Source organism: Parasteatoda tepidariorum, chromosome 10 (assembly GCF_982258835.1).
Source record: "Parasteatoda tepidariorum strain Cologne lab strain chromosome 10, Ptep-v5.0, whole genome shotgun sequence".
Lineage (NCBI taxonomy): Eukaryota > Metazoa > Arthropoda > Arachnida > Araneae > Theridiidae > Parasteatoda > Parasteatoda tepidariorum.
Genome location: NC_141764.1, coordinates 63,174,050 through 63,188,982, shown reverse-complemented (window position 1 = coordinate 63,188,982; position 14,933 = coordinate 63,174,050). Strand labels below are relative to the sequence as shown.

The window sequence follows — 14,933 nt, the reverse complement described above, 5'->3', positions numbered from 1 at the left end:
GCTTTTATCCTTTATTTCACATTGATAAATGAACCACTTATGTGTCTCACTATTTATCTTTAATCTAATTCAATAAGCATATTTATTATTTTTAAGATTTCTGCAAAAGCAAACTTTTCTGCACCTTTCAAAATATGCTAATTTATTTATATATTTTGCTAATTGTTTTATAATATTACGTTATGTTAAGTAAAATATAATGCTAATTGTTTTATAAATTATTCAGTTGATTTGTGTTAATCAAAAATTTTGATCTTCTCGATTTTTAAAAGCGTCGGTTCTATTTTAACATTTTTTTCTTAAAAAAAACATTTTCAATTAATAAAGTTCTATGCATTAACTACAAACTTTACCTTAAATATTAAATGTTAACTCACACTAGTGTTCAAATGTTAAGCATAACTTTGCATGTTTTTCTGCAGTAAAAATATGTGTAAATTTTTAAACAACGAGGAGGTTACATTTTCCAGAAAATTAGTTCAATGGTGAATCCTGATATTGACACTCAGAACCATGAAAATAATGCAAGTTCGGAATAAGCTTAATATAGCATTAAATTGCACAATTTTCCTTTCAACTTAAGGCTTAGTGAAGTGTTTAAGAAGCACAAAAATCTGGTTCAATTTGTTACAATATTTTAAATACAGTGAACTTGAACGAAAATTAAAATTTCAATAAGATTCAAAGCTTCATAAGTTTTTTTTAAAAGAAAAAAACTGTGTTTCCTGTTTTTATTATATTCTTTCTATCTTCTTAGTCAGAACTTCTTCGTGGACAGATAATTGAGAAATACTTACAACTCCCAGCGCCCTCTGCTTTTTCAAAATAACGATTTCAACTTCCGAAACAGTTAATAGCATTTCTCCTATCGCATCTGAAAGAAGGTAAACTAACTTTCTCCACCAGGTTTCGATGTTTCGGGGTAAAACTTCACCACTCAAATAAAAATGTCTTATTTATGATGCCAATCAAAAAGCAGGAACATGTGTCATTTTTAGTTTAAATTTATGAAATGGATACAATTTGCTAACATAACTGTACAAAAATTTCTTATTACTATAATACTTGTAAAAGAAAAAAATATTTAAATTCCTATAATCTTACGTAGTTAAAAAAATATTTTGCAAAGAAAAATATTTACGGTGTATTCCATTGTTTATAATATTTTTGATTGAAGTAAAACTGAAAAATTAAAAAAAGGCTTGGAAGATGAATTTAATTAATTCAAGTTATTCCTACCTATTATTTCTGTCATTGATCTTTTATGGTAAGTTGTTTTTCAATATTTTAATTTTCAATTCTAAATTGTTTAAGCAAATAAAAAGAATGAATGGTTTAGTGTTACTTTGATTAAAAAACAAATTCGTTTTCGAATAGTTACATGAAATTCAAAAATCGTCTAACTTACTTTCCCCTTTGACGCAGAATTTTCATTTAGCAAATTTATAACTTTCTTTTCATTATTTTGTATTAATTTATGTCAAAATAAATGAAAAGTATTATATTTAGCATTTTAATGACCTATGTTTATAAAATACAGAAAGATACACCAGTGTCTTTTTCTGCGTTAGAGGAAAAATATTCTAAACACTACTCACTTCCAAACAATAATCTTTCAAATTTATGTGCTTTTATTTAGATTTAATGCAAGAAGTTATTCATCTTTGAAATTAATTTAATTTTAAAAACGAATTAATAAGTCATAAATTTTTAATATGAATAAATAAACAAACTACATATTTTGAATTTCTTGTTTTAGTACAATTTGTTAAAAAACAAAAAAAAAATATTTTTTGCATGCAATTAGATAGTAAGAAAAAATATATATAAAAGGTACACTGGTGACCCAGTTACGTCAAAAGATTACATAAATAAACTTATAAATAATTCAAAAATAAACTTTTAAGGTAGTTGCAATTTAAAATCTATTTAAAAAGTTTTTGACGTAGTAAACAAGTATAATATTATGTAGGGGATTCATTGTTTCTTCGATTAAATAAGCAATCATATTACAGTAAATTTCATCAGAAAAACAGTAAATTTCATTATCAGTGATGAATTATAACGGCATCAGAACATCTGTATGCCATTAGTTATTATTAATCTTTTACTTTGTTTCCTGGTTTGTTGTTATTTAGCCTTAGCTCAGAAAATAATGATTGTTTGATGCCTTAAATTAATTAAATATTATTTCTTATTTATTGTTAGTATTAATTTTTGAAATATTTAAAATTTAAAAAAAATAATTTTTTTTATAATAAGACATTGTATAATATTGATTTAATATAAATTACAAATGAATTTAAATTAATTAAAGCATTGAATTATTTAAATATTATTTCTCATTTACTGCTTACGTTGATTTTTGTAATATTTGTTATTTAAATTTTTTTCATTATTTCAGAATAAAACATTGTTTAATAATGCATCATAATTATAAATGAATTTAAATTAATTACAGCCGTTAATTAATTAAATATTATTTCTTATTTATTGCTTACGTTGATTTTTGTAATACATGAAATTTAAAATTTTTTTCATTACTTCAAAATAAAACAATATATAGTATTGCATCATATAAATGCAAATGAATTTAAATTAATAAAATATAGATTATTGTCAGTTGAAAAACAATTTAATTTTTGTTATTTTTATCTTCCTGTATGGAAAAAATAGCGCGTAATTTTTTTCTGCTTTCGCAGAATCTTTAAAAAGTAAAAACAAAACCTCTAAGTTTGCTATATTTTCAAGGATTTTTTTACTATAAAAATCGTATGTGAATTTCTTCTATGATGTTTTAGTACGCGAAGAAACAAATTCTGGAAAATAATCTTATTCTGGAAAATTACTGTAATTTAATTTCTAGAACATTCCAAGTTTTGGAAAATTACTTTATGGTAATAACATTTCTGATAAAAACAAAATCATGATTCAGGTTCATAAAACGAAAATATACAGTATTTAATCCTCTCATTTGGTAATTTCCCCGTTTATATGGTAACTGTTTGCAGAAAATTCTGGAATGTTGGCAGGAAATTTTTCAATTACAATAAGTTTAAAAAAATGTTCGTTATTTTATTAATAAAAGTGACTCTTTCAACGTGACGAATTTTATCTCTCCTGCTATATTTATGTTGACTGCAGAGTAATTCACTTGTTACTTTTGATTACAAATTTCCCAGTTAATAATTTGTCAAACTAGTTTTAAAATGTGAAGCGAAGATGGTGTTGCGTGCGATCGCCAATACTCCAACACACATTCTCAATCTTTTTTAAGCAGTAAAATAAGAGAGAGATAAGAAAAATTGCTACTTAAAGCAGCTGTTTTTCGAAGATCTGTCGCCAAGGAAAAAAAAGTCATAGCTTAAGTGTTTTACGCTTAAAATATTTAAGATTTTAAATTATATGTATAATATCCTGCCGTAAAAATATTATATAGGCTTTAGAACAGACAAATAACATAAATAGTTTAAAAATTGTTACGCTTTTTTTAAAATCGCCAATTTAGGGACATTTTTCCAGCAAGTAACAAATTATCTATATCACTACTATTATTCTCAGTTTTTGAAATTTTTTATAAGACCAGGTAATGCAGCATTATAGAAAGTTTCTAAATATTACATATTTACACCACAGATGCTTTCCCCTTTCCCAAAACAGTGGCTTTTCTCCATATTGTCGTTTTGCGCCATTTTCAAAATAAGAGCAGATAGTGCTGGTTTTTTATAGGCTTAACTTGACCAAGCAGTCATGAGTAACAGTCATGAGTAACAGCAATTATAAAAATAGCATACTATTTGCAAAATGGCATCATTTCATTATTACGACGGAGTCTTCGAAAAACAGCCTTAATCTCTATTCTCTGAATTTTGATGTAACCTAAATTACATTGCCTCATCTCTTGCTTGTTTCACTTGCACACCTCGGTTTTTTTTTTCACTGTTCGTCTTGTACTGCCTCGCATTTTTAGCTCACTTATGCTATACATTATTTCATGGAATAACTAGGTATTTCATGAAGTTATTAGTCAAGTCAGTTAACGTATATAAAATTATTGAATTCTTTAATTTAACTAGGTATTCTATAGATTAACGATTGCTTGATCACTAAAGCATGAAAAACGGCACTTGACAAGTTCTTTGAACTGGTTCTAGCTGCTTTTAGTCAATTTTGAACGGCGTATAGCCGCTATGCAATGACGTAAGTGTACGTTTCATTTCGTGGTTTTCAGACATAAAATTTAGACTGTGTATTTTTAATACTGAATTTACATATTTAAATTAAATTACCGACTGTATACATTTATATAAAATTATGATATCCATTTTTCCTTATTATTTATCAATTAATCATCAGCAATAAGTATAAAAGGTATTTTTCGAGAGAGTGTTTAGCTATTTATGATCAAATAATTAATAAAATAACTTTAAAATTGTTTATATTTCACTTTAATGATTTATCATAAGTTATTGCGTAGAATAATTAGTTATTTCATAGAAAAACTAGTTAATTCATAGAATAACTAGTTATTTTATAGGATAACTAGGTGAAGTATGAAAGTTTTTATCCATTATATATTTTAACTGACTTATATAGTTTTTTTTTGCGAAATATCAAGTTATTCTACGAAATAATCGAAATATATGCTTTAATGTTAACATCTATACTACTATAAATTTCTGAATTTGAAGACACATCATTATTAAATCATTTATTCTAACATAAACTCGAAAAATATATTGAACACGAAGATGAAGATAGGAAATTAAAAGCATACATCATATAGAAATAAAGGTAACATACCAGGATTAAAACTAAATCATTGAACAACTAATATTTGTTGATGTCAGTTGGTTCTGATGCTTGCAGTTTCATTGAAATAAACTCTGTTTTCCTTAGAACAAATAAGTAATCATCATTGAAGCATTATAGCTCTAAAGATTTATATATTTTGCATAAATTATAGAACGCAAATAAACAAAAGTATATAGCAGTTTGTTTGCGTAGATGAACTGTTAAAAATTTAACCTTTAATTTCTATTCAATTTATTCCTCAAATTACTTTAGCAACTATATGAACACACCTTTATTTAACAACAAAGTAAATACGAAATTTCTATTTAATGGGAATTTTATTTCAAAAATAAAAACATGCTACTCAATTTTATCAAACAGCGTAACTCTAAACAAAATATTTAAGATTAATCTTTATTATGTGCTTTATGAAATATAATATCATTAATAATCTGCTTACTGAAGAATTCATAAAGCTTATGAAATTTGGGTTTTAAAGAAAGGAACTTTGTGTTGTTAATGTGTTAAATTATGTATAATAAGATTGCAAGTAGTAGGAAATCCCTTGGTAAAATTCGATTGAGTCTTTGTATATCTAATACATGCTGCTAAATTTATCCTGAGTAGGTAAAACGACTTCAGTAATACTTTTAAAATAATCACACGTTACTTGAGGTAAATTTTAACTAGCTTCTTTTAAATTCCACATCCTTGTTTGTTGAGTCTATAAATGTGAAGTAGTTTCCAAATTTAAAAAAAAAAGATCTTTCAGTAATCGGGAATTTATAAACTGCATTTTAATTAAATATTTATAAGTTAATATTGGGCTGCATTATCATTGTTGAGCTGTATTGCTTAATTTTGGCTCCGTTGATGCGGCTTGTGCCACTGAGAAGGATTAAAGGTCTTTAATTTTTTTACTTGCAACTTGAGAAGAAGGAGACTACTGAAATCGGCTGATTGCATATAAATGAAATGGCGTATTAACGTTGCAGCTTTTAGGCTCGGTTTATTTACACACTGAATCTATTTTTCATGTTATATATAACTGAAATCCTGCAAGTAACGTCACGTGTTAGTGTCGAATCTTCATGGATTTTAAATATCGAGGAATAAACAAAGATCAGTAGTCAAAAATCACGCAAAGTCGACAACCTATGCGTGGCGTCACTTGCTGGTACCTCATTCGGATGCCACTATAGTATACAAAATTAACACAAAGTAATATGCAATTTGTTTTCCAAAGCAGTGGAATATGGCAAAGATATTTGTCCCCAATTGGATAGCTCCCCACTGTGATAATAAGCTTAACTACTAGTAAGGTAATGAGTTTCCTTTCCGTTTTCCTTTAAAAAAGTTTATACTAAATTTTTACCTTCTTTTTTAAACCTTCTGATCATTTTATTTGATTCCTTTCTATGAAATTATTGAATGATTTTCTTTAAGAATGCCGAGTGTTATTTAAGACAAAGTACATTTTTTTCTGAGACTCTTAAGTAACTTTTTGTTTTACTTAACTATTTTATTTTTTTTTCTTATTTGTTTTTATTCTTAATGCGTATTTCATTTAAACTTTAAACTAATAATAATAAAATAAATAAGAATAAGCTTATTGCTTACAGTTTGCTTTCCAATAAATTATAAATATACACTTTTTTCTGTTCTCCATTTATAGTAAAATTCATCATATAGCAGAAATAAATTGAAAAAAACAACGAGAATAAATGAACATGAACATACATACTTGAATGTTTACTTTTTAAATATACAGCATCAACTAAAGGTTTCGCGTTTAGGTTAACACGATTTTATGCTGTGAATGTGTTTCTGTGACATCCTAATGGAGTTTTATTAGTTGCTAGTACGTAGTCATTAAAAATATTTTAACGTTTATGTTGCTTTCAGCCTCAGTAGTTAAATTGCATAAGATTTTTCGAGAATGCTAGTTTTATTTATTATCCACTGCTAGAATCCATGTTTTTTAGTGTCAGATGGTAATTTTATCTCAAACTTTAAAATATTATCATTTCTATGTCAACACAGAAACCACAGATGAGAAGGTATAATTTTTTAAAACTGCTTTATTTGACCAGCTTTCAAGGCCTGTTGGGATTTAATTTTCATTATTCTTAAATTAATAAATAGATTTTTCAATCGTTTAAAAAGCAGACATTTTGCTTCCGCTGAAATAAATCGAAAAGAATTATATTTATATAGAAATAATTTATGTAATTCCTAAATTTTGATTAAAAATGGTTTATTGTTGCAAAAATAAAGAACCTGTTTCAAATACATAAGCAATTTTTAAATGCAACCTTAAGTAAATAAATAAAATTTTATTACGAGGCATTTTACAGAAATTTTTTCAAAATTGGATTAAAAATCATTAAAAGATTATTCTAAGATAATGGCAAATGAATATTTTGCTGGTTGGTTGGATGACGTGTAATGGACATGGAAAATACATCAATAATAAATCAATAAGACACTAAGTAGGACCGAAGGTCCTATATACTGCTTCAGCTATATGAAGGTAAATGTCCGAATAAACGTTTTCTTGTGGACAGTCACTAATCTGTTGTAAGATGGTGAAAATGGCTGGACAGAAGAAAAGATGTTCAGACGACAGTTTTGATTCACTCCAATAAAACTACTTAGTGATTTATTAAAGTAAATTATTTAAAGAGAGTATAAGTTAAAATTCATGTGCATAATTAGACAACCGCAGTAGCAAATAAATATATAAAAAGTTCTTTTTTTTTCTTTTTTTATTCCAGACGTGGACACGTACCTAGGTTTGCAAAACCCTTAACCGTATAGTCCACGTCTGGCCGGCAGTCTAGCTCGCACGATATACAGCACATAAGCAAACAATTATAAAATTCATAACTACACCACAAATACAAAGCACAATTGCGTTATGCAGATGACAATAATGCGTATTACATTAGTTAATTAAAAAAAATAAATAAATAAAAAAAATGAAACAACAAATGAAGCAAGAACAATAGTGAGTACACCAGTACATATACGTGAACAGCAAACAGCAAATGGATATGAAAAACAGCATATGTAGTTGTTAACAAGAAGAAACGTATCTCTCTGCACTGATGCACCACAGATCTCTGTTGCACTGATGAAGGTTGCCCTTTGAGCATCCGAAACAGCTGTCTGCTTTTAATAATATTTTTGTGCTCTTTAACGTTGTCTACCTTAGTATCTTCTTCTACTACCTTCGTATTTTAGCACAAAGGTCGCCCACTTGTGTATTTAAGAAGAAACGTATTTTTTCTTTTTTAAAATTTTCGTTGAGTCAAATTATGAAGAATAATAAAAAAAGAGAAAAGAAAATTTAAAAGTTTTTCAAAAGTCTAAAAAGTTATGAAAAAAAGCTTTCTTTTTTTTTTTTTTTTTAAAAAAAAAAAGTTTTTTAAGGTTTCATGAAGATCAAAATTTTGTAGGAAAACATTTATAATATAAATGTATCTAGCTGTCGATGAATTTCATTCTTAGCGAATGGAGTATTTGTTGGTATGTCGGACAGTCTGAGACGAAGGCTGAATGATCAGGGCTGTAGTTGGTACCTTTGTACGTGTTCGAGTGTCAACAGTTAATGCAATAGCACTCATCGCAATTGCATTCATGGGTGTGATGATTTCCGCCGCATTTTGCACAGGTTGCAGAATCAGCCATGCACTGGTTCGTATGGTGATCCAGGAACCACTGGCACCGTCTGAGAACTATGCGTTTCCTGATGATACACTTGTTAAGACCAATGAAGATATTTTTCATTTTCAGAAGATGGGTAGCTAGTCTATGCGATACATTTACTACGATGTGTTTTTTGTCCGTGCATTTTTTGTGTGGAATGGATTTAAGATACTTTATAACGTTGTCGTCGTTCGATGAGTAGCTGTTCTGCTTTAGTATGGTAGCTATATCTACCCCTTCAAATTGAGCTGGAGCATTTAGAATTATGAGTGATGTAAGTCTTTGAACTTTATCTCGAAAATCAATTTTGTTTTGAATGGATGATGTCAATTTATCCTTATCCTTTTGGTTATGGAATTTGATTTCAATGAGGTTTCTATTTTTGAATACTTTTTTGACCACTGGTTTAACTATTGAGGTATTTATTATTTGTAGGATATTTTCTGGATTCTTATTCTTGTCTGTTCTGATGATTATTGGAGCAGGTGGACGAGGGTTACTGACTACTTCACTGTACGATGGTTGTTTATCGGTGTTTTTTAGATCCTTAATCTGTATTGTGAGATCTTTAATCTGGTCTTCAATTAATTTTAGTTGGTTGGATTGTTGAGTTTCAAATCGGTCTGATTGATTGGAGAGTCTTTTAATTTCTGCAATAGCCTCTTTGCATTCGTTAAATTCTTTTGTATTGTGTTGACCCCGACCGTTCAGATATCTATCAAGATGCTTCACTAGTATCAGTAAATACTTGTCAATTTCAAAAGAGGAATCAAGTACAGGCCAATACAGGGAAGGCGTTGATTTCCGCTTGGACTTTTGATGATGAAGCAGGAGGATTGTGTTCAACTGAGCTATTTTTAATGCTGTTTATACCATAAAAGGAAGTTGAGATTATAGAATCAGTGTTTGATAGGGAACTACGACTATGCGATATGTTCGATAAATTATGCGGTGATGTTTGTGGAGGCTCTCTAGAGACCGGAAGATTTATCCGGGCAGAGCGTCTAATAGGTGAATCAGTGGTTCTTTTCGATGATGAAAAGGGACAAATTTCCTTCGGTTTGTGACGACTACGAGATCTACCTCGAGATGGCATGGTGTGATCGAGTATGCGCTGCTGAGTATTTCTCACGGTCATGATAATTCTACTGTTCGAATTCATCGTGTGGGATACGATAGTCTTCAAAGGTTACAAAGAAAATGTAGTAAGGGAAAATTTTAACAATAGAAAAATTGGCGACTGTGAGTCTCTTCCGAGCCGCCAATAGGCCCCGTGAAAATGATAAATTATCAAAAGAGTGAGAGAAATCCAATGTTCCAATGTTGCTAATGATGATTGCTGATGCCACCATCAGTTGAAAGGAAAAGATTGTTTGAATTAAATTCCAAGCAGCGGATATTAATTAGAACAATCCGAACTAAAAATAAGAAAGCTTGTAAGTGCCCTAACCTATGTGGGAGAAGAAATTGTTATAAACAGATCATAGTTGATGTTGGAATTGTTTGGTAGCCTCAAAACGATTTCAAAACGGTAATTGAAGTGAAAATTTGAAGTGTCCCCACCCTTTGAGGGAAAAGTAATCTTAAAGATTTTTGATGATTAAAACCTCCAATTCCAATGATAGGAACAATGTGGTGATGATAATGGATTTGAAGATCCAAATCCATTAGACTGATATTTGTTAGTAACCTCAACGTATATAGGAGAAAAAATCGTGTTGATTTTCGGAAGATAGTTAGCTAAAACACGGGATAGGTTTAAAAAATGTTGAAAGTCTATAAAAACAGAATAAATTAAATTTGCCCCAACCTATGTGGGAAAAGAAAAAGTAATTAGTTTATTGGTAAAAAATTAAAGTCCTGAAAAACTAACATAACACAGTAAAAATAGACTTAAATGTAAAATTTTGCTGCGTCCGCAACCTAAGAGGGAATTTTTTTTTTTGAAGGAATTTTCATGATGGGCATAAAATTGTATGTGAAGTTGATCTGCTGTGATAAAACAGACATAAGGTTAAAATTTTGTACGATCCTCAACCTATGTGGGAGACCAAGACTTGTCTAAAAGTTGGCGATGAGTTGTGGAAGGTGTTGGTGATAGAAAGTAACAGCTGGAAGCATTGTATAGGAGAAATTAACAAATGACCCCAACGTATGTGGGGTAAAAAGAATGAAAAGCAGGTTTATGAGCAACTGATGGTGACAATCAGACAAAATCTAAACTGTAAGTACTGAAATTTATGCTAGAAAGAGAAATTCAATATAGTGGTACTTTAGAAAATTAACCCCAACCAGTGTGGGAAAATACCAATTTATTTTGAGCTTGAGTTGTGTAAAGTATACAGAAAATAAGATGACTATAAGATTAAACTAATAAATGCAAATCCTTATTATTATGGCATGAATATACATTAAAAAGGAAATAGTCTAAAATTGACTGGCACTTGGCCAGGGATAGTCAATTAGAAAAATTTTAATTTCTAGTGATAATACAAATATTAATGATCAAGCAAGTAACGCTAAGCAAAATAAAGGTAAAAAACCCTAAGATATGTGGATTAATTAAAGATAACATTGTACTAAGCTAAGTAGAAAAGATTAAAAAAACGGAGACACTGTAAATAAACATTTTAATAACAAACATGTATGAAATTATATATAAGAAATAATAAAGCCCTAACATATGTGTAAAATAAGTAGAAAAAGCATTGGATAAACCTACGTGGAACCAAAACAATATTAAATGAGATTGTAAACACTGATTTCGATATTGATGTATGTCAACATTGAACTATGAAGAAAAGTAACGATTAGAAAAAATAATATTTAAGAAAAGATTGGTCAGGCGTGATGAGAAGAACTTAACTGTATTTTTCTTCATATGGTTTGTTTTGATTTTGTTATGGAGAATAGAACATCATCTACAATGGGAAAGTGAAATTACTTTAAAAATTTATATAAAATCACAGGGTGGGAATAAAATTGAAAGAAAGATATCGCTCATTCGCGAACATTTGGGAGAAATATATATTAAAACATTTGGATAAAAATATTAACGAAAAAATATTAATTTTAGTGTACAAAGTCAGCGTTTACGAAGTGACTATGTTTAACATAGCGAAAGCCTATACCCAAGTTAAGACATATTTTAGAATGATAACTATAGAAAAAGTACCAGACCACCGGGAAATAAAAATTATATGAATTTAGAAAGGTAATCGCATGGGCAATTGCAAAGAGATGTGTTAAATTAGAATTGAAAAGGAAAAAGTATAAATTTGAGAAGTCAAAGTTTGCGATAGATTCCACTTGTGGTGAATGACATGTTAAAATGGCGATCTGGTACTCTAAGCCTAGATCAATGGAACATCGGATTTCAAACACTCAAATAAGGAAAAATAGGCCTCCCAGAGGCCGGAAAAGACTCACCAGAGATGCCTTGTTGGATTACATACTGGAATTAATTAACTTTGGGGGGGGGGAAATGGATGCTTAATTCTTTTAGAAGAGATTATTTGGGACTCCAATGAAGATGTTGTTGCAGAGGTGGGGATCTAGATCAGTTCTATATAAAAAGTTCTATGAGTTATATACAGACCAATACAATGCTATCCGGAATTCGAGAGTATTATGCTGGCCAACAACGAGGACACTGGACCATTATTAGCCAGTCTAATTTAAATTTATGGCTCTCAATAAAATTATGTAAATGTAATTTTTGATATTTTTTTAAAATTGGAAAAATTAAAGAAAAGTTTAACTTTCTAAAATGGCGTTTGAAATATAGCTAAATGTTTACATTGTTGGTGGTTATTAAAACTGTGATTTTATTTTATTTTATAACTGTCATTGAACAGCCGATCCAATTTTGGGTTAAGGCCTACTAATGTTCAACTTCGTAGTCTTATAGATTTAAACCCAATCTAGAAGACAAGGGAAGTCATGGATCAAGTATTGAGATAAATTTTGCATTCATGGAGAACATATTGATGGAACTAACCAGCATTTGAGTTATATAGAGAGGGAAACCCTGAAATCCTCCCACGGTTAGCAAGAGAACTTTGACCCATGATCCGTCTACTACTGAGGATATTTTTACGTCAACAATGTGGTCGGTGCAAGGCGGATGCGGAATTCATATCGATTAGCCATCGCTGGGTTTCGAACCCTGTTTACCTCAGTGGAAGGTGAACGGTCAATCTTCTGAGCCTCCAAGGCTCAAAACTGTTATTTTAACAGAACTTAATGAAATATGCTGCGACTGTTATGGGATAAATTTATACTTTCGGTTTTTTTTCTTCCTTTTCTTAAAAATATAGCATAAACCGATTGAGGTGATTAGAAGGAAAATGAAACCGACAAAAGATAAAAATGGTTAAAAATTTTACTAAATGAAAATAAAAACAGACAGGTAATTTTCAAACCCTAGACTGTATATAAGGAAAACCGAATATAAGGAAAACTGAATTATAAGGATTAAGTTTCTTAAAAGCGCAAATCCTGTCCTTATTAAGAGGAAAATTAGCATAATGAGTGAGAGATTTGGGTACATACGTAATTATTCACAAAAGTCACAGATAATAAAATTATTCTCAAACTATTAGATGACATCTCTGTATTATATGCTTGGCTATATAGACACCTCTTTTTGTTCCTTAATGTCATTTAAACAGACGTAAGTCTTTCCACACAGCACTGATTTAATGTTACTCTTTACTTACTTCCATACTGCATTGATATAGAAATCAAATTTTATTTAGTAATTTTCTTGTGTGAAAAGGTGTATTTTAGGATATCATCGCTTGCGTACACTAACTTGTTTTCCATGTTGGAAATTTAAGCACTTGGTCATTCTTTTACAGTAAGTTTAAAAGAGCTAGAAAAAAATGAGTGACCGTAATTAGATATTATTTTTTATTTTTTTGATCCAGTGGAGATATGAAATAATCACATATTTTGTACACAAACCCGACTTTTTTCAGTTTCATCAAAAAGCATTGGAATCCTTTCTCAAAATCAAAAAAGTCATCCGGTAGTTTGAGGCTATATTCTTAACTTCTTGCGGATAGACAGGACACAGCAATGTCTGCCTCAGTACCATATATGGCAGTACTTTTACTTTCGTTACTTGTACCGCCGGTACAAGTAAAAAGTACGTACTTTTACTTGTACTTCGTTGCTTTTCAAATTTAGTACTTTTACTTGTACTTTCGTTACTTTTTTAGGGAAAAAGTACAAGTATTTGTAACGGAAATATCGAATGAAATCGTTACTTTTTTTACGTAATCGTTACTTACTCGGTAAGCTTTCCAAAAAAAAAAAATAAAAAAAAAATTTAATTTAAAAAAAAAATGCTTGTGGTTTTTTTAATTTATAAAATTAATGTGCAATATATATCTATGCATTCACAGCTAACTTCGTGTTTAATTACCTTCTGTTTCAACTTGTACTGCACATTCGATTTATCTTTACTAGCTCAAAGATCACAAAGCTATCTGTATATCACCCCGTGTTTGCTTTGTTTATGTTTGTGCTTTTAAAACGCGTTTCTAAAGTGTAAAACAATTTTAAATCAATGGTAATTTAAATAAATAAAAATAATAAACTAAAAATTAAAATCAATAGATAAAATTTCTTTCTTGTGCAAATCCATGAAAAGTTTGATATTAAAATTATATTTGATTTTAAAATTATATTATACGATTATATTATAATATTCTTCCGAATTTAAAAATAAATTGATATCCATGACTTTCAGAATTAAAAATAATTAAATAAATAACAACAATTTTGCAAAAACATTAAAGAACATAAGAATATTATTCAATAAAATTTCAGGTTACTTTGAATTTTCGATTTCCTAAAAATGTACTTTTAAAACGTTACTTTTTTTGTTTAGTACTTGTACTTTTACTTGTACTTTTTACTCGTTACTTTTAAAAATAAGAGCTTTTTACTTTTTACTCGTTACTTTTTTTAAAAATACTTGTACTTTTACTCGTTACTTTTTAAAAGTAACGTTGCCATATATGCTCAGTACTATCGAAACTTCTTTGGGTTAGATTGTGCTTTCCTTTATATATTTTTATTTAATTTTTTTTATCCTGAAGGCAAGAAGCTCTTCTTCGCCCAAAATCAATATTAAACATATATCACTATACATAACATTGTGTTAACACGCGATTACTGACAAACACTTAAAATCACTCTTTGATTCTTACCAGATTTTATCCCCGCAGATTAGCCGCTAGATTTACATAACTACCAGACCAAGATAAAATTCACCGTTTCTGGCTCTATGTTTAATAGAACAACAAAAAGGTCAGTAATTTTTATATTAAGGAATAGGAACTAATAATAGGAAGTAATAGGAACTATAACTATTTATTAACATTTAACGGTTACCATATGAAAGAAAAAAATTACCA

At 29.1% G+C, this 14,933-nt stretch overlaps 1 protein-coding gene across 2 annotated transcripts in view; it reads left to right on the top strand.

Moving 5' to 3' along the window:
* Positions 1–852: 852 nt before the first annotated feature.
* The window catches only part of LOC107442911 (cell adhesion molecule Dscam1), a 165,388-nt gene continuing 151,307 nt past the window's right edge, over positions 853–14,933 (top strand). For both annotated transcript variants that reach the window (XR_015429966.1, XM_087154001.1), the window contains exon 1: positions 853–1,267. Coding sequence is in view for 1 of the 2 variants with exons in the window: in XM_087154001.1 (XP_087010127.1) it covers positions 1,210–1,267 (58 nt within the window). In the remaining variant the exon portion in view is untranslated. The remainder of the gene's footprint in view (positions 1,268–14,933) is intronic.